Here is a 21710-nt window from a genome sequence, read left to right on the forward strand (position 1 = left end):
CCATTTTGTCATGCAAAGAAGTACTAGACAATTAAAACAGTTCTCAGTTGCTTTGGCTGTCTCAGAACTGAATGAAGTCTTATCAGATCTGCCTCCTGCACCTTAACATCCTAGACAGCTGATAACCCAGTCCCAAACTCACATAGCGGTTTACTCTGGCCTTCTTCTCTTTCAAGGCAACAACTTATGCCCAGTTTCTGGGTTACTTTCAACGCAACAAAAAATGTATTTTTCTTGTCCTTTTTTTGTTGATGGACAGAGGGTGGTGAGGTTGGCATGCAGTCTCCCTGCTCACTCTCAGTGAGTGATGAAGAAGACTGGCAACAGTGAACAGTGCCTCTTCCTCTCCTTTAGGGAGCAGACACCAGAGGTGGGTCTATCTTGCCCAGTTCAACTTGAGGTGGCTTGTCTGCTACCCACTTGGTTCCACTGAGCTCCACCAAGGCAGTCTGCAGTTGCCCACACTACAAAGAAGAAGAGTTGGTTTTTATACTCTACTCTTCACTACCTCTGAAGGATGGGGTATAAATCCAACTCTTCTTCTTCTACTCTTCAAAGGAGTCTCAGAGAGGCTTACAACTGCCTTCCCTTCTCTCCACAACAGACACCCTGTGATGTAGGTGGGGCTGAGAGAGCTCTGAGAGAGCTGTGACTGGCCCACGATTAATGAACATGTGGAGGAGTGGGGAATCAAACCCGGTTCTTCAGATTAGAGTCTGCCACTCTTGACCACTACAACACGCTGGCTGGTGCAAAGGCTTGGCTCACTGCTTGCTCTCCCTGGGATTTTCAGTGCTGAGCAAGAAAAGAAAGCCAAATGGCAGTGGCGAGCCAATCGGGCAGTGTGTTTACCTCCCTTCTCCTCACAATGACCGGTACACGTGAGAACAGGCCTTTCGCCCACAGACATATTACTAGCTATGACAGGTGCTGGTTAACAAAGTTGTTCAGATAACAAAGTGTCAGATAACACAGCTTTAACTGTAGTGGAGAATTCAACGGTTTGAAAAAGTAAAAGAAGGTAAACACAACCTGATGCAGCAAACTAGGAGACAAAACAACCCAATAATGAAACAATTCCTTTTGGAGTTAATAACAATAACAAAAATAAATGAAACAAATTCCCATACACAAGTCTAGGTCCCACCAGGTATAAAGTAGTCCTTTGATGCCCAGGTATCAAGATTTCCTAATCAGCATTATCTTTGATTTACATGGAGCCCTACGTCTGTTAAGAGCTAAGATCCACCTTATATTATCGCAACAGGCATAGATGATTCTTAATCATTGAGGAGCACCTTATCTAGACTGGGGGATTGTGTAAAAAAACACCCACAGACTGTGCATCTCAGCAACAGGCTTGATCTTAAAAATGTGGTCTATTTTAATTGTAACCCATGTTGGAAGTCAATCTGGCTAAAAAGTGTGGTATGAGCACAATACAGAAATACACTGAGTCAAGAAATTTCAGCAATATTTTTAGCGGCACTGACTCCAAGGTAAGCAGTAGGCCACAAGAGATTCTTAAAAAGAGAGAGAGAGAGAGAATGTGCAAATGGTGCCAAAGATCTCAGCAGAAAGCAGTCAGTCTGAAAGCTACCAAATGTCTTAAAATCATTATATGCAACCCAAAGAACCTGCAATAAAAATGCATGGGCATGTTGCAACATTAAGCATAACGTTCTTTAACTACTAAAATTAATGAATGGAAAATAAATACATAAATGCTTATTTAAAAGCAGGTAGATGGTTCAATTATTTTTGAGTACAGATAAGACAAAAATTTAGTAAGTCAATTATTTGGTGTATGTGAGCGGGAATCGTTTTGATTAATATAAAGACAGAAGATCATAAGAGGAGCTACCAAGCTGTAACTTGCCTGCAAACGGAGCATTGCCTCTGTGGCTGGAGAGCAGTAAACATCACAATCACTGAATAGTTGCGGGGTGGGGCCTTCACAAACCTTCTGAATTTGTCTCCATTCATGCGGATGACTGAGCGCCTTGAACTCCATTCCATAAGTTGTTCCACTTTCTCAGCTAAAAGATTCTGTAATGAAGCACAGGGAAGAAGGTTGGTATTGCAGTTAGAAGAGGGCAATGATGAACCAAGACAATTTAAGAAGCAGCCTTTGGGCTAATAGAAACTTCTATTGTCCTGTTGCAGTTACTGGCTAAGAAAAATGCTACAGTCTTCTTCCCACTCAACCTTACCCAGTGTCCTCTGTAATGAAAAAGCTGTGGTTGATCTACATTAGGGTTGCCAGGTCCCATCTTCTCCCCGGCGGGGGAATTTCCAGGAAAGTGCAGGACTGTCCCTAATGCGATTATGTCGTGCAGAGTGACATCATCACATCAGGAACACAGTGCTGTGCGTGCATGCCCCCTGCGTTTCCCCAACCATTTAAAGGGAACCTTCCCTTTAAATGGATTGGGGGAGACCAGGAGCCGTGCACGCCTGTGCACACTGTGCATGAATTTGTGGCTTGCAAGGCAGGCGTGCATGGCGCCTGCTCTTTTCAAGCAGGACAACTGGTGGGGCAGGGCTTCCCCCTGCTGGCCAGCTGGCGAGTGTCTGGGGGGTGCCCCAAAAATCAGGGGATCCCCCACCCCCACCTAGGGACTGGCATCCCTAATCTACATTCACTAAAGCCATATAGCAAGACAAAGAAATCCGCTACAAGAATGGTGAATAACTACTTCTCAAAGGATAGATGGAAGGAGACATTCCCATTGTGCGTACTTGTAAAGTGTGTTGGAATGGGTAACCTCTACAGGCTCAATGAGGCTTCCGTTAATGTCTTAGTTCACTAAAAGGCTACCATCTGAACAGGGACATACAGCATTAAGTTTGCTGCAGAGGAGTCTTAAACAAAGCCTCCTGCTACCCACTTCTATAATGTGAAAACACAATGTGAAAACGCTGGTAAATATGATCCTCATGATCCTCATACAGGCAGACAATGCCAAAACTCTTCCTTTATCAGGTACCAAAAAGTTTTCACTGGTTGCTGGCATAGTTTGTTTGCAGCAAATACATTTCTCACTAAACAAAAAATACACTAGATATAAAGCCCTGAGGTCTTAGGACTAAGTACTGTGGCAGCAAGCCCAGTCATCTGACCCCCTGTCCTTGTTCCCTTTAAGCTGTGGGGTCTTATGAGCAAAAATTCTACTTTGTGAGCTACTGGCATTAAAGTTGTGAGCAACTGATTTGGCTACTTCATAAATTCGTTGGGTCTGGAGCCATCCTTCCTGAACGAAGACAAAAATCTGTGCGCTAAAGGCTAAAAAACTGTGAGCTAGCTCACACCAACTCAGCTTAGAGGGAACACTGCCCCCTGTACTAGCATAGCAGCTGGCAGTGACAAATCACAGGCCAGATTTTAGCCACTTGACACCATCATTGCTGCAGATGAGTAGAGAGGGAGAGGGTTGCCAGACTCCAGGTGGGACCTGGGGATCCCCAAGGATAATGGCTCATCTCCAGACTACGGAGATAAATTCCCCTGGAGAAAATGGATGCTTTGGAGGCCGGACTGCATGGCATTATACCCCTATGAGGTCCCTGTCCTCCTCAGGCTCCATCCCCAAATCTCCAGGAGTTTTCCAAGCTTGATCTGGCAACTCTACCCCCTCATACCCTGCCAGTGACCGGGGGGACCTGACAACCCTAGGGACACAACATTTTCCACTGCAGCAGAGACCAGGTGACAAGTCCCCAATAGGATCACATCTGACCTTTTTAAGTGGATTACCCTGGTGTAGGGTTGCCAAGTCCATCTTCCACCCCCAGTGGGGGACTTTGGGGGCGTTCCTGGAGGGGGCGGGGCATCCCAACATGTGGCTGTGGGTGTTGGGGGTGGGGCTTCCCCCGCCGGCCATCTGGCCTGCGGCGGGTAGAACCCCCCCAAAAAACGGGGGACCCCTGGCAAACCGGGGGGGGGGTTGGCAACCCTACCCTGGAGTCTGGCCTAACACCTCAGACTGAGCAGCTTCTTCCTCAAGTTGCAGCCTGAGCTGCTTTTCTGCCTGCCTGGTTGTGAGACTCTTTTCCTGCTTCACCACCTGCCTGATTATACTCCACACACGGTTGGCTTCCAATGGAAACCTTTGTGGACCTCCAGCCTGGACCCTAGACAAGCTTGGCAGCTGCTACTGTGGAATGAGACCACAAATAATTTTTGCCAGCTCTCAAATTAAAACACAAAATTCCTTCGCTACAATATCACACTAAAGCTACATGGACCTGAATAATGATCCCTAAGAATTATCTTCCTGTAACCTAACACAGCAATTAAAAAGCATTCTCATTTCTGCAAATATCCATCCACTCCGTAAGGGCATGACAGACCGAAAGTTAAACAACCTTTCCGGTTGAAGTTTCCAAAAGTGGCTCAGCTAATGAAAAGGAAGCGCTGTATTTGTTAGATCATTACTATTACTTCTGGAAATCAGAATCAATTTAAGTTCTGTAATAAACTGCAAGGTTTATACCTAACCAAAATAACTATGGGAATCACCAAGATATTTTCATTAAACTTGTATTCATACATCCCAGGTATGTGGTTGACAATAGATTTTTTTTTTGTTTTAAAAAGGAAGATAAAATTAATAGTAAATACAGAGATACATAGGTATGTGGTTGACAACAGATTATTTTTTTAAAGGAAAATAAAATTAATAGTAAATACAGAGATACATTGTGCATTCATTCATTAGACATAAGAAAATCTGTCCCCTGCTATGTAGGCAGTGTTTCTCTCAGCCAATGCACTAGTCTCGTGGCCAGGGAAACAAATGCTGTACTGTTACAGAATATACTGTCCTCCAGCTTTTAGCATCCTCACACAGATATAATCCTAAAATGGCATTTTTCTGGCCCCAACCCATTTCTGGAGTTGCTTTCAACAACAAAGAACTCTAGTTAGACAGAGAAACATAATTGCCTTTTCTAGACCAGCAAGGAACATCGTATCAACAGTGAAGAAAAAACACTTGGCCTATCCAGCCAAAAAATGGAAAGATAAGATACATTACATTACCATTTACACAACACCAGCTATAAGCACAAAAGGTCACTACCCTCAAGAAGCTTACCATCGAAATTCTTACAACATGCCCAAGTGTTTCAGCCATGGAATTACTAATAGATGCAAAAACAGCCTTGGAACATATTTAAAAACTGTTATTCTTCAGTACGGTCTTCTCTCATTTGGTCTAATCAAGTTCAGTATTGCCCATTCTGACTGGTTGCCGATCTCCAGGGTCTTAGGTAGAGGTCTTTCACATCACCTCCCATTTATTCCTTTTTAAACTGGAGATGCCAGGGATTGAATCTGGGACCCTCTGCATGCAAAATGGCCACCCAGCTGCCCTACAGGGGGAACAATCTGCTCCTCAAATACCTTTTTGCTCACCTCACTGTCAACTTGTATTTGTTCTGTCAGAACCTGCGCTCCTTTCTACATATATCATTCGAGCAAACCTTTCACTTTCTAAAGGAAGCTTTTTTACCTTTTATGGCTTCCTTGACATAGGTTATTGGCCACACTAGATCCTTTAAGACTCAGAGATAATCTTCTTAATTTGAGGTGTACGTTCTACCTCTGTATTACAGTTCTAAATAGCTTCCAGGCATCCTGAAAAGACCGAGCTCTCTTGACACTCCCTTCTTCCTCCAGACAAATCCCTTCTTTTTTTAAAGGAGCCCTTTCTGAAATCAAATGCGACTGAGTTGGACTTCTGCAGCAACTTGTGTGTGTGTATGTGTGTACAAACATATGCACAAACACAGACTTATTGCACAAAACTAATATTCTGTATTAATATTCTACATTTTTTAAATGGGTATCAAATTGTGGCACCAATATCAAATATGCAGTGAAACACTGCTTTCATCTTTTTAAAAAGGGTATTATACAGGTAAGTGAACAAAGATATTTAAAGCCTTAGACAAAGATTTTCATTATAAAGATTGTTCATAAAAAATTAATTACTAGTCTCATCTGAAGCAAACATTAAACAAAAAAAGTTCACAGCACTAAAAAAAAAAACCAACCCAATGCTATTCTAACATCTCAAATCAGATGCATGTTAAGGTTTCTAACATTTTAAAAAAATAAAATTACTTTCCAGTACCATGGATCTAAAGTGAAATGGCATCATGAATTCACTGCTACATGTATCAGAAGCTTTTCTTCTTGGCAGGGCAAGTACAATTTCTGGTCTTTCTTTCTAAAGAAAAGAGGGGGAAATCCTATTTGCCTGCTTGGACTTCAAAGAGGAACATGAAGACGTAGTGAGGGGACCTAATTCAGAAAAGCCATCAAGGCATAGCTGGGGAATGGACTGTGTTCATCTGCCAGCAATTGATTAATCTGGTACTACAAGAGAAGGAGCTATCCTTATGTCCTATATAAAGAGGTTTGCAGCTCAAAGGCTTTTCTGTCACTGTATTTGGAGAAAGGATTGTATTTTCTCCAATAGGATGCTTAATATTTTAAGTGAGCCTTACACAAAGTGCCCTGAGGACACTCTCTCGAATTGGGATCAGAGGCACCGAGAATTGAAGAGGGAAGCTAAGAGGGCGTGAATATGTGGAAAGCCTAGCAAAGAGCATATCAGCAAGGCCAAGATGAAATTTGACAGACCACACAAGACTTCTGATAATACCATTTGAAAGGAGGAGAAGGAAGAGGAGGCGGAGGAAGACAAGGATGATGATGGGCTGCCACACTGCAACCAACTTATGGTGACCCCCCTCTGGGGGGTTAAAGGCAAGAGACAGTTAGAAGTGGTTTGCCATTGCCTTCTTCTGCATAACAACCCTGGTCTTCTACTAACCTGCTTAGTAGTGGCCCTGCTTAGCTTCCAAGCCCCAACTAGTTCAATCTAGTCTGAGCTATTCTGGCTGCAGGGCCACTTTATTCCATTTATTTATTTAGATTACGTCTTGGCCACCAACAGTCGGCAGTGCTTCAGTTCAATTACCAGGCTGGTACGGCAGGTGACAGAACAGCACAAGACTCTCTCCTCCGCCACATCCTGCATCACGATACAATGACCAAGAGGGAGGCCTGCTTTTATCATGGCACAAGGAGGAAGGACTATTGACGCTTCCCTTGAGGCTCAAAGCAGCTTACAATTCCAAATTTTAAAACATGGGAAGTGCAAAAAAATCCTAATTAAGTCCCCCTTCCCCTCAAATGCATGCAGCTTACTGTCCATTAAGAGCCTGAGTGAATGAAGCCACCACTCAGTACCTTTTGAAAACTTCTCAAGATGGTACCTCTGGCATCTCCTCAGAGAGCCCATTCCATGGTGGGGGAGGAGGATCTACTACAGAAAAAGCACAAGCCATACTGTATGCCAGATGGGCTACCTTAACCAGGTACCTGAATGTATCTGAAGGAACAATTAAGGGAAATAAGGCCACTTAGTCTAGATCAACCAAGTCCTGGATGACATTATGTGGCTGTGACAGAATGGAGACTCTTGTGACACTGTTGGGATACCAATGTGAGCTGGAATACCAGCCCAGTGCCTGTATGAACCAGGCCTATGAAAATGGGAAGCTAACTGATAAACCAGCAATTAGCAAGCAATAGAATGCACAACTCGGAATGTACAACTAAAGTAGAGTAAATGAATATTTCTAAAATTATACAAGAGGCGTACACGTACTAATGGCTGCCTAGAACAACCGGTTCTAAATATTGCACACTGAAGATGTCGTTTTCTAGAGGGCAACTCTCTGGATTTGTATTTAACTAGCTATATTACATTTATAGCAACAATTTGAAATACACACAGTTGCCTCAGAATATGCCAGTGACACATTAGCCTTCTTGTTCTGCAGCAACTGACAAAAAAAAAAATTATACCATTCCCAGCACAAGGTGAAAAGATACATTAAGTATTTTCATCAAAATATTAATTTGTCTAAAGCGTGTGGACATATGGTTTGGGAGATCAATAAAACCATGGAATCCAAGTATTTAAAGTATATGTCATCAAAGAAAGCTTGTCAGCCAGATGGCTGCTTACCAGAACTTTACACAAATGTAATCCTTTGAGTGACTGAGTCACTATTTTGCACACAGAAAGCATTAGCTTTAACGGGTAGTAAATGTCACAACAACAGATTTTATATCTCGGCACCAAACACTTGCCAAGTCACACCTGCTTACAATGCTTGTTGTATCCCTGTAGTACCAACAAACTAAAAGCTTGCAGCATTTACTAGCATAATTACTACACACCAGCACAAATTTATTTTGTTGGTACAGAAAAGTTTTATGACAGGCCTTTCTGAAAGATGAAAGCTAGAGGCTGGCAGAGAGCTAGCTGAAGCTTTTTCTTTTCTTTTTTTGGCCTTCAAGTAACAGCCAACTTATGACTCCACAGGGTTTTCAAGGCAAGAGGCATTCAGAGGTGTTTCCTACTGCCTGCCTTGCACAACAAACCTGGACTTCCTGGGTGGTCTCCCATCCAAATACGAACCACGACTGACCCTGCTTAGCTTCTGAGATCTGATGAGATCAAGCTATCCTGGGTTATCCATGAGAGGGATATCACCTCTGAAATGCTGCAGATCGGTTTCCTCCGCCATTTCATCACTCTAGTCAAAAAGGTCTATGTTTTTCACATATAAACATATGTGAATGTCTTATACCATTGGTCCATCAAGTCAAATACTGTGTAGTGTTGTTTCTCAGGGGTCTGAAATGTTCTTTCTCAAGATCTGCAACCTTTGATCAGCAGTGCACAACATGCACGCCACCAGTTTGATGCTTCCAGTGCAAAGCACATACCATCCTTTCTACCAGGCTCTACAGATGCCCTGCCTTAGTTTCTGAAATAAGGACAGTCCAGAAACAATTTATTTAAAATCTGTTTTTACCCTGCTTTTCCGTGATAGATAGCCTCCAAGAGGTTTACAAAAATTCATTAAAATATAACCAATTCACCAAAACAGCCGGTGGAAAGATGTTTCACTGTCCTCTCCCTAGCCCTATTGTAAGCCTCACACTACCACTCTGACTGTTGTACCTTTTTCAGGGTGTGGTGGCGATGGATAAGAATATTATCCTTTACATAAAAAAGGTGCTGTTCTTACATTTAGCAACCAGACATTGATGTTTCTTCCCCCTGTGCAGGAACAAAAGCCTGCTATCCTGCTGTGCTCTATCTTGCTTCACCAGTGCAGTGGGGAGCCAGAGGAAGAGAACATAAGAACATCAGAGAAGCCAATGTTGTATCAGGCCAATGGTTCATCGAGTCCAACACTGTGCCACACAGTGGCCAAAAATACCAGGTGCCATCAGGAGGTCCATCAGGAGGTCCATCATATGTTTAGAGATGCTGTAAACTTGTACACTGTTTGACTTATTCAGGTTTTAATTGCTACACTGACGCTTGAGAACCTGTATGTATTTGATATGTTTTATGTTAAAACCTAATAAAATATTATGGTTAAAAAAAAATCAGTGGGGCCAGGACACTAGAAGCCCTCCTACTGTTGTCCCCCCCCAGCACCAAGAATACAGAGCATCAATCACTTGCCACAGCCTGAGAGTTCCTATCTATACCTTGTGGCTAATAGCCACTGATGGCATTCTGCTCCATATGCTTATCTTTTATCTGTTCTAACCTGACTGCTCAGCAATTTCATTGAGTGCCCCTGAGGTCTTGTATTGCAAGAAAGGGAGAAAAGTACTTTTTTCTCAACCTGCTCTATCCCATGCATAATCTTATAAACCTCGATCATGTCACCCCTCAGCCGTCGTTTCTCCAAGCTAAAGAGCCCCAAGCATTTTAACCTTTCTTCATAGGGAAAGTTCCCATTATGAACTATAAGTGTTCCCTATAAGAGAGCTGAGCTCAGAGTCAGGCCAGGTATAATGGAACCTGGCTGCTTCCTCTTCTCTGTCTGATGGCATCAGCAGTTGCGGTTGGAAGCTGAAAGAGAGGAGGAGTTGATGAGTTCAGACACAATGAAAGGGTGCCTTGCTGCCTCCTCTACTCACACGGAACAATACATTTGAAGTACGCCGAATGCTCCAAAAGAACTATACCAAATATGAAACCATTTGTTGCTGATGTTTTGCCATCAAGTCCAATGTTCCCTCTAAGCTGTGGAGTCTTGTGAGCAAAAATTCTGCTTTGTGAGCCACTGGCATTAAAGTTGTGAGCGAGTGATTTGGCTGCTGCATAAATTAGTTTGCTCTGGAGCCACCTTTCCCGAGCTGAGACAAAAATGTGTGAGCCGGAGGCTAAAAAACTGTGAACTAGCTCACACTAACTCAGTTTAGAGGGAACACTGACAAGTCGTAGATGACTTCTGGTGACACTGTAGGGAATTCAAGGCAAGAGACCTTCAATGGTGGTTTCCCATTGCCTGCCTCTGCGTCACGACCTTGGAATTCTTGGTGGTCTCCTAACCAAATATTAGCCAGATCCAACACCGTGTAGCTCTTGAGATCTGACAAGACCGGGCTAGCCTGGGCTATCCAGGTCAGGATGCAAATATAAAACTGTACAATCAGATAATCGACTGAATTTCAGTTCAACTTGATTCCAACCACAAGGATCCTTGTGTACATATAAAGGACTGCATCTAAAGGACCACACATCCAAGGGGGCTTTGGACTTGTGTTCATTATCCACTAGCTTTCTTATTAAAACTCTCTTGGAATATGAAATCGTCAATCCCGGCATGCTGCAGTGGTGAAAAAAGCAAACTCCATGTTCAGGATTATTAGGAGAGGGACTGAGAACAAAATGACGAATATTGTAATGCCCCTGTATAGATCTATGGTGTGGCCTCATTTGGAATCGTGTGTACAGTTCTGGTCACCACACCTCAAAAGGGACATTGCAGAGCAGGAAAAAAAGTGCAGAGGAGGGCAACCAAGATGATTAAGGGGTTGGAGCACCTTCCCTAGGAGGAAAGGCTGAAGAGTCTGGGACTTCTCAATTTAGAAAACAGACAACTAAGGGGGGGACATGATAGAGGTTTATAAAATTATGCATGGGGTGGAGAAAGTTGAGAAACAGAGCTTTTTCTCCCGAAATACTAGAATATTTGAGGGCATCCAATGAACCTGAAGGGCAGTAGGTTCAAGACAGAGAAAAGGAAATACTTTACACCGAGACTGATTACAATGTGGGATTCGCTGCCAGGGGATGGCTACAGGAATAAACAGCTTTAAAGGGAGATTAGACAGATTCATGAAGGATAAGTCTATCAGGGGCTACTACCCTTGGTGACGGAGGGGAACCTCCACATTCAGAGGCACTAAACCTCTGAATCCCAGAGCCAACATCAGGCAAAGGCCTTGGCCTCTATGCCCTTTTGTTGGCCATCTGGAGGAACTAGTTGGCCACTGTGTGAGACATGGTTGCTGGACTAGATGGACCATCAGTCTGATCCAGAAGGGCTCTTCTTATGTTCTTAATACGAAGGAGTTTCAAAAGCAGCCTGTGATGAAGGCTTGGCCATGCAAATCAAACCATATCACCATCTCTCTGAGCATGACCAAGACTTTAGGGCATACTTACAATAGTTCATTGGATCCTACTGCATTTATTTATTTATTTATACATTTGATTTATTTACCACTCTGACCCCGAAGGATCTCTGAGCGGTTTACAGGTAGTTTCAAATACATTTTCCCCTAACTAAGGCCACATAGTATACAGGGGTAGGGCTGCCTACCGGCACCCAGGTGGCAGGGCTGTTGTTCTCCGGCATTCTTCCTCCAGGCGGTCTTCGGGGTCGGCGTCCCGTTTATTTATTTAAAACATTTCTATGCCACCTTTCCACCCAAGTAAGGGCCCCCAAGGCAGCGAGCATCAAAACATTAAAACATCATTTCAGCATCAAGACATTAAAACAACATTTGTATGAATGCAGGAGACAAATCTAGAATGAGAAGCAGTTTGAAACTTTGTATACAAATGTTCTTCAATGAAGAAGTAGAATGAGTGGCTTTAAATGTTAAATATAAACATATCCCAACAAAAGTTATTTTTATTGTATTTTATAGACAGTGTTTTAAAAATTATGTAATGAAGGGACTGCTGGGGAGAAAACATTTTCTATTGTTTAATGATACATATATTTTTTTTTACTTTCTGTATTTTCTTCTATATTATATGTTTGTCTTAAAAATAAAAACAACTATAAATGTGTATAAAATATCTAAACAACTCAATAAGACATATAAACACACACAACACCGCAACCAGGGATGGGGGCCATTAACAGTTAGTAGGGAAACACCAAACAAACAAACAAAAAAGTCCACCCCCTGGCAGAAGACAACGATGAAGAAAGACAGATGGATCCCTGAGGAGAGACTTTGAAAATTCCAGAGTTCCACAACTGAGAAGGCCTTTTCTCAGGTTTCCACACATCTAGCCTCAGATTAGGGTTGCCATTTCCCAGTTCAGGGTGGGGGATTGCCTGGTTTTGTGAGCTCTTGTCCACTGCTGGCCGGTGGAAGGAAATCCCCACTACCAGCAGCAACATTGGGCGATGTGCCTACATCACTCAGAAGTGATGTGGGCATGCTGGAGGCGACACTCTGGTTTTGGGGCAAAACTCTATTGTTTGAGGCCGATTTTACCACAGAGTTTTGCCCAAAAACCAAAGTGTCGCCCCTGACATAAGTTTATATGGGAGTAGGCAGGTCTTAAGGCATGCTGGCCCCAAGTCATATAACAGTCAATACGAGCACTGGAAGCAAACTGGGAGACAGCGTAGATAGAACAAGACTGGAGTTACACGGTCTCTATGACCCACACCAGTCAACACTCTGGTCTGAGCATTGCATACCAACTGTAGCTTCAGGACAGTCTTCAAGAGCAGCCCCAAAGAGAGCACACTGCAGTGATCTAATCTAGGTGTTACTAGGATATGCACCACAGTGGCAAGATTTTTCCTGCCCAAGAAGGGCTGAAGCTGACTCACCAGCCAAACCTGGTGAAAGGCACCCCTGGCCTCCTCTGTCACTTGTTTATCCAACAGGAGTCCTGGGTCCAGTAGAGATGCCAGTCTCCAGGTGGGACCTGGGGATCCCCTGGAATTACATCTTATCTCCAGACTACAGATATCGGTTCCCCTGGAAAAAATGGATGCTTGGGAGGATGAACTGTATGCCATTGCACCCCACTGGGACCCCTGTCCTCCCCCAAACTCCATCTTGTAATTTCCAGGAGTTTACCAACCTAGATCTGACAACCCTACCCTCCCATCCCCTGGCACTGGCGGGGGGAGACCTGGCAATCCTAGGTCCAACACACACACACCAACTACAATCTGGTCCTTTGGAGGAAACCAGCCCTATACAGATTATGCTTGAACTGTTAGGATGATTAGGTTTGAAATACCTGAAGAACTACAGTCTCTTTAATCTGAAACAGTCTCTTTATTCAGAGCTTGCTTGGGAGGGAGGGCGGGGGGGGGGTATAAATTAAATAAATAAATAATAAAACTGAATAAGAGTCACCGAATCAGTTCCATGAATTTATACACAAAAAGATGAAAACATAAAAGCAGCATTATTTCAGTTGCATTTCAGATGCAGAAACATCAAGGCCAGGGGACGTAAGAGAAAAAGGTATTGTTTTGCATCTTTCCGTAAATCCACCAGGCAGCATATACAATGGGATTCACTAAGTTTGATAAAGTGTGAAAAGGTTTTTGAAGGAATCTTGGCCTTTTGTGACGTAAAGTCTTTTAAAAAAAAATTATGGCAACTCAATGTTTCTCAACTGCAAACACTGACAAACAAGAAAATGTAATCAAAATGTTCATTTAAAAGTTGGGCATTTTAGGCAGGAAATAATATACAGGAGCAGGTGACCATTCCACATTCAGAAAGGCACAGAAGCCTACTTGAAGGTCTTCAGACCAATGGTTTGACAACTGACCTCAAAAGCTAACTTCTCAGATTGTCTCACTATGTTGTTATCCTAGTCCAGCAAGGTCAACATGTTCTTTTTTTCTTTCTTTCTTTTATTGGCTTCCAAACATAGCAACCTGCTGCACGAGCAAGTTGAGCTCATTAATCCAAGATTCTGCTGTACGACCCATTAAGAATTTTACTATGAAAGTGCTTTCACCAATACTAAGGAGGAAAAAGTGAATTGAGAGTACAGGTTGTTCAGTCCAGGATATTATTATGGTGTGTGCAATGTTCAATGACGAAAGGGCAAGACGATGTACAATTTCAGCCATACCAGTAACGGAAAGCTACTGAGCAAACTACATGGCCAGCCTAAAGACAAACTAAGCTATTCCAAACACACAGAGACAACAGGGAGTGGAGAGGAGCACTGCTGCTGTCTAAAGAGGCTGTCAAAATATGGGGAGCCTCCATTATTATTTAAAAAAATAATAATCTTGCATTCGTGAATGGATTTATGGTTTGGGGAGCTGAATATGCTTGGCAAAGGAGGTATACCAGATGCCAGGGACAATGACAGGGGATGGACATTGCCTTCACCTGCCACTTGAAAGCTTTCCAAAGGTTTATGCATCTAACCATACTACTATGGACTTCTGGGTAAAATCCAATTATATATAGAAAATCCTCCACCAGTTATTCAGTTATAGTTATTATCCCAGCAAAATTTGAGTCCAGTGGCACCTTTAAGAACAAAGTTTTATTCAAGGTATAAGCTTTTGTGTGCATGCACACTTCTTCAGTGAAATGGAAGTTATCAGTCCATACATATAGGGTGAGCAGCTATCAGCATACAACATAATGAAGATGTTTAACAGATGGAAGGGCCAATCAGGAATAAGAAGCTTAGTTTATATGGTCATCATTTTTTTTTCTTGGATTTAATTACAAGGAAAAACATAGTGAAGCAAATAAATATATCAAAATTGGAGATTGATGTGTAAATGTATTCCTCTTAATTGAGGAATGCTGAGAGTAATTAACTGAGACCCTGCTATATTCCATCCGTCTCCTCTCACGCATGAAGGTAACTGACAGCATCCTTTTCTTTAAGGTGGGGTGACTGGTTGTGCAGTGTTGTTTCCTCTGTCACCAGACCAAACACATTATTAATGTTTTAATTATTTTATCTTGATGCTTTGTGAATGATGTACATCACCCAGAGCCCTGCATTGCAGGGATTGGGTGATTAACAAATTAAATAAATAAATATATTCCAATGTACCATTTCTAATCACATTACATTCTACTATTCACTGAATTACATTACAATCACTATTCCAATCTATTATTCTAGGTAAGAAATACACTAAAATAATGAGGATGTATAACCCTTCTGAGGGGCTGCGGTGGCTCAGAGGTTAAAACGCATAACTGCAGACTGGAAGGGCGGTAGTTCAGCAGTTCGAGACTGGAGTGCTGTGGGATGGAGTGAGCTCCCGGCCCTGGTACCACCACTTGGGTGGGAAGAGAACAATGTTCCGTGCGCCTTGGCATCCCGGTCATGCCAGCCACACGACCACGGAGATGTCTTTGGATAGTGCTGGCTCTTCGGCTTGGAAACAGAGATGAGCACAGCCCCCTAGAGTTGGATTCGACTGGCTTTCAAGCAAGGGAAACCTTTACCTTTATAGCCCTTCTTGGTGAAAATACAGATATAAGGACTGAATGAAATTAGCATATGTAGTGAGTATCCCCTGGGGGATTTTTTGTTCCAAGTGTTTTAATCATTTGTAATTCAGCAATATTCCTTCCAGTCTGTTCCTGAAGATCCTTTACAATAAAACAGCTAGGGCTGCCAAGTGGGGGCAGGGGCGGGTAAACCCCCGCTTCGGAAGCCCGATTTCCGCCACCGCGGAATCGGGCCCCGGGGGGGACTCCGCCCCGGCGTGTGCGTTACCCGGAAGTGATGCAGGCACGCTGGGCACGCTGGGGGCGGGGCCACGTCCATACAAGGGAAAACCTATGGTGCGCGGCGCGCACACACACCCCCGACGCCGGCCGGGAGCCCCCTGCTCCCCGCGAAGAATAACTTGGCAACCCTAAAAACAGCTACCCTGAGGTCACCCACTGAATGTCCTGGAGGGTTGAAGTGTTCCCCTGCCGGTTTCTCAGTCTTGTGATTCTTAATGTCAGATTTGTGTCCCTTTATATTTTGGCAGAGGGTTTGACCTGTTTGCCCTATGTAGAGAATGGAAGGACACTGTTGGCATTTAATGGCATATAAAATGTTAGAAGATGAGCAAGTGAATGAGCTTGAGATGGTGTCGTTGATGTCGTTAGGTCCAGTGACTGTGTTGTCTGGGTGTATGCGACAGGAAAGTTGGCATCTGGGTTTATTGTAAACTCTGGTACCAGTGTCCATATTCAAGTCAGATGTTATACTATTGTGGGTGAGAAGTTGTTTAAGACTGAGGGACTGTCTGTGTTCTAGAAAAGGTTTGCCTCCCCAGTGACTGTGGAACAGAACTGTCATTATTTAGTAGAGATTGTAAATCACTGATGAGGCATTGAATTGTTTTGAGTTCAGAGCTGTATTTGACTACCAGTGGTTTTCTGTTATTGTCTCTTTTGGGCCTGTCTATCCCAAACTATTCGTACATAGCGGAGGGACAGCCCAGTGGCTAAACAAATTAGCTGAGAGCCATAAGGTTGTCGGTTCCAATTTCATCTCCACCACACACTCACTAGGTAACCTCAGGTAAGCCACTGTCTCTTCTCTTCACTCTTCTACTACAACATGGGGATAGTACTACTGGCCTGACTTACGGAGCTGTTGTGAGGATTAGTGTGATAATATGAAAGTACTATACAAACACAAAACATAATTGTACTCTTCCTAAAGGATATAAGCTTGCAGAAGTGCTTTTTCAGATGGCTCTACATTAATGTAATTTATAAATATTTTTTTTGGGGGGGGGGAAACTATGTCACGACATTGAAAGAACAATTCAAGGAAAATACCTCCAACCATTCCAAATGTTCAATTTAATACCATTAATACAAAATGAAAGAGATCCAGATGCCTTGCCATTAAAATCAAAAGAAAGAGCAATAGCCTCTAACTTGCTTGCAACCATCCAACTTGGCATTGAGCTAATTCATATAAACCTTGACACCCAGCTAATTTGCTCTTGAAAAAGTTACCACAGAGACAGTGGCCAAAAAGTGCAGCAATTTGTTGTTCAGTCGCACAGTCGAGTCCGACTCTTCGCGACCCCATGGACAATCTCCCGTCAGGCTCTACTGTCTTCCGCCGTCCTCCGAAGTTGACTCAATTTCATGTTCGTTGCATCGATGACACTGTCTAACCATCTCATCCTTTGCCGTCCCCGTCTTCTTTGACCTTCAATCTTTCCCAGCATCAGGGTCTTTTCAAGTGAGTACTCCCTTCTAATTTGGTGGCCAAAGTATTTGAGCTTCAGTTTCATTATCTGGCCTTCCAGGGAACAGTCAGGGTTGATTTCTTTGAGGACTGACTGATTTGTTCTTCTTGCAGTCCAAGGGACTCTCAAGAGTCTTCTCCAGCACCATAGTTCAAAAGAATCTATTCTTCGGCGCTCGGCCTTCCTTATAGTCCAACTCTCACAGCCATACATGACTACTGGGAATACCATTGCTTTGACCATGCGGACTTTTGTTGGCAGGGTGATGTCTCTACTTTTTATCATGCTGTTTAGGCAGCAATTACCCTTCCAAATAAATCAAAGAATCTTAACATCTGCTTTTCTTCTCAAATTAACAACTGCCAGATAAAGATACACCCAACCCTATAATCTAGGGCATGATTCCCTGGAGAAAAAAATCAGCACTTCAAATTAATTGCCTTAATATTGGCGAATTTAATCAGGGGGAAGATTGTACTGGACAGGTTGTACAATAAGACAGATTCAGATTTACCACTGACACTTCAAAATACCCGCTTTTGAAAGTTAACAGGCTAACACTTGCATTCACTGTGTAAAGTGTAGAGTATGTATCCAGGTCAGAGCAAATGTTTCCAGGGTCTGCAGAATTGAGTCAAAGTGAGGTGACAAGAGAAGAAATTCTAGACCCATCAGAGAAATTAAAAATTATTAGAGTTCTAAGGGAACTCAAATTTGAAACTGTTGACCTCCTAACCAGTATATGTAACCTGTCACTAAAATAAACAACTGTACTGTACTAAAGGGTAACAGACATTACGACGGGGGTCTAGGGGGGGGACCAGGAAATTACAGGCCACTTAGCCTAACATCTGTCCCAGGCAAATTAATAGAAACTGTAGTCAAAGATAGAATTATTAGGCACATAGAGGAACAAAGCCTGCTGAGAGAAAATCAGCATGGCTGTTGCAAATGGAAGTCCTGCCCAACCTATCTTTGGAGTTCTTTGAGAAACAGAACAAACATTTAAATAATGATGAACTGGTAGAAATTATATACTTGGACTTCCAAAAGGATTTTGACAAGGTACCTCAACAAAGACTCCTCAGGAAAATTAGCAGTCATGGGATAAGACAAGAGGTCCTTTTACGGATTAAAAATTGGCTAAATAACAGGAAGCATATAGTAGGAATATGTGGACTGTTCTTGCAAAGCAGGGAAGTAAGCAATGGGGTCCCACAAGGACAGGTGCTATTTAATTTGTTCATAAATGAGCTGGAACTGGGGGCGAGCAATGTAGTGGCCAAATTTGCAGGTGACACAAAATTAGTCAGGATGGTGAAAACCAAGGCCAACCATGAACAGCTCCAACAGGATCACAGATTTGGTGACAGTGTGGCAGTGTATGAAGTTTAGTGTAGGTAAGTGTAAGACAAGGCACACTGGAGGGGGAAAGCAATTTTAGACACATGCTAATGGGGTCTGAACTTGCTGAGAATGAGAGAGAAAGAGATCTTGGGGTTGTCGTGGATAGCTCAATGCAAATGCCACCTGAGTGAGCTACAGCAGTGAAAAAAGGCAAACTCTGTGGCGAGGATTATTAGGAAAGAGTCTGAAAATAAGACAGCAACATTATAATGCCCATGTATATATTGCAGCCTCATTAGGAATGCCGGGTGAGATTCTAGTGACCGTCTCTCAAAAAGGCCTTTGCAGAGCTGGAAAAAGTACCAAAAAAGGCAAACAATATGATTCAGGTGTTGGAGCACTTTATCTATGAGAAAAGGCTGAAGAGTCTAAGACTTTTCAGTTTAGAAAAGAAACGAGAAAGCGGGAGTCATAATAGAGGTTTATGAAATTATGCACGGGGGTAGAGAGAGTGGACACTTCTCTCCCTCTCGCCAAATACTCAAACTTGGGGGCATCCAATGAAGATGTTGGGCAAGATCGACAAAAGGAAATGCTTCTTTAATCGATGAGTGATTAAAATTAGGCTGGATCTCACCTAGATTTCTGAGTGTTTGGGAGGGTCCTCCAATCTCCCACACACAGGAGAGACTTTGCAATTACTCAGCAAGTTATTCTTCTACCACACTGCCATCCCCCAGGAGCAGAACTTCAGAGGAGTTTTGGGCAGCCACAAAAGGGGGAAATGACTATCCCCCCTTGCATCCATAGAAATCTGAACAGAATCCGACACAAACATTTGCCAAAAAGAGGTAAAGAATACGGACATATGCTGAATTTGTTGTATAAAGTCCCAGTAACGTCACACAAAGATTAAAGAGAAGGATTCAGGCCCAAGTCTGTTCAACGAACAGATGCAGAATATCCAGTTTGTAAATCATTTATGAGACATGCACACCAATAGCATAAGAAAAGGACACAGTTAACCGAATCAGAGCATAAAGATATTACGATTTCCCATAACCACTGCTAACGCAAAGTGCATTAGAAAACTTAACTGCTGCTGTTCCAGACCATTGGCTCAGAGTGACATTAACACAGTTTGACAACAGGACTGTCCAGCGTGAATCAATTTTCCTTCATTAGCTGCAGACATGTAAAAGAATCATTATAAGCCCCATCAATATCTTGCATGGAAACTGGTATATTCAGTACAATTAATCTGGCCCCGGGTGACTCAAACACAAAAGTTTTGGAAGTGGAAGTAAGCAACTTTATTTGTTGTGATCTGTCAAGGAAGTGGAGCTAAAACAACAGAGACAGGACAACCTGGCCCCTCCTCTCCCAACCAACTGATGTGCCAGCATATTACACATTAACACATCTCTTCCCATATTGTTTATTCTGGCCGACAGCCACTCTCCAAGCCCTCAAAAAGAGATCTCTTTAAGCCCTATTTTCCAAGGTATGAGGGCTTGGATCCCACTTACAATTTCCACAACTCCCCCCCCCCCAGGAGCAGCATGTTGGGGGGTGTTATGGGCTACTGCAAGGGGGAGGGGAAATCAAATAAAATTGCCCCCTGTGCCTACAGAAATTCTAGGGAGATCCAAGACATTAACTGGAGAAAACAGGTATTACACCTGGGCCTGTCTGACACCACGCAGACAACATGCTCTGCCACAGAGCTTTCATCCCTCACTGGTTATTTTTTAAAAAACAGAGGTGTCATCCCAACTGGGGATATAATAATTCTATCCTACTAACCTCAGAGCATCTTACATGCGCCTCCATCTGGATGATGACCAAGGCAACCCGTGCTTAAAGTGCATCCCTGAGTATTCTCTGGGGAACATTACGATAGTCTAGGCACTCTAGAGTCTCCTGCAGATGGGGAAAGAGACGCCCTTACGTCACTCCAGTTACCACCCTGCATGAAAAAAGCCCTGTACTGACAACCGATTTGTGCATTGTGAAGGAAGGAAGAGCAGGCAGGAGCACACCACTTCCCCTTCCACATGACTGCTGAGTCACGTGTGTTGGATTATGCAAGGTTTATAGTGCACCCTTGTAAAGAAGATCTGAAGATCATCCTACAGGGAGACAGCTGAAGGACGTGTAGTTAGCATAGCTAGACTAGGGACTTACCACTTTTTCAAACTGTGTCCTTGCTGTCTCCTGATTGGCTCTTCTAGAGACTTCCTGTTCCTGTAGAGCTTCCTGTTGCTCTTTGTTCCTCTTACAGCAGTTACACTGGTTTGTTTAGGCTTTCTCTCTGTATGTTCTGTAACTGTTGGTTCTTCTTTAATAAACCTGCTTATTTTTCTCTAAACGGTCAGTGTTTCACTTCCTTTCCCTATTTAAACTCTGCCAACAATGTGCACAGTGCAAACATGCGGAGGACATGCCAACACTGTACAATCCCAAAACAGAGAAAAATACTATAAAACATAGATAATTATGTAAAATAGAGTACAATCTAAAATATTATAAAACCATAAAACCGAAGTTATGAATGGTTAATTAAATCACAGCATACCCACTAAGATAAATATTAACTAGTACCCCTGGAAACAACGTTGGCCTTAAAACGACATGTCAACACACACACACACACACCCTCCTCATGATCAGCAATGCTGCTTTCCAAATGTCACTGATCAATGGGAGGGGGTGGGCATGTGACACTTCCTTCACATGCTGTCATCATGCAGACAATTCAGTGATTACAGGGAGCTGGGATCAGGGCCAGCATGCTTGTGCCCACTCTCCCTCCCCGAGCAGTCAGTGCACAGACAGGTAATCTGCACAGGGCTAATAAAAACAGAAGGAAGGACAGGGACAGAATACAGTGAAAAAGGACTGAAGCCATGTGTTCTGAACTGAATTCCCAAGCGCTGGCTTGATGTTCTGGCAATGTACGAGTATTGTTAAACTGATATGTTCTGATGTTTCCATTAAAA

The 21710-nt window shown here is 43.0% G+C and overlaps 1 protein-coding gene across 1 annotated transcript in view; it reads right to left on the minus strand.

The window, feature by feature from the left end:
• TUSC3 (tumor suppressor candidate 3) overlaps window positions 1-21710 on the minus strand; it is a 192130-nt gene that overhangs the window by 137283 nt on the left and 33137 nt on the right. The window contains exon 2 of the mRNA XM_015424290.1: window positions 1880-2049. Coding sequence (XP_015279776.1) covers window positions 1880-2049 — 170 coding nt within the window. The remainder of the gene's footprint in view (window positions 1-1879; window positions 2050-21710) is intronic.

This window comes from Gekko japonicus, unplaced genomic scaffold (assembly GCF_001447785.1).
Source record: "Gekko japonicus isolate JY-2015 unplaced genomic scaffold, Gekko_japonicus_V1.1 scaffold2358, whole genome shotgun sequence".
NCBI lineage: Eukaryota > Metazoa > Chordata > Lepidosauria > Squamata > Gekkonidae > Gekko > Gekko japonicus.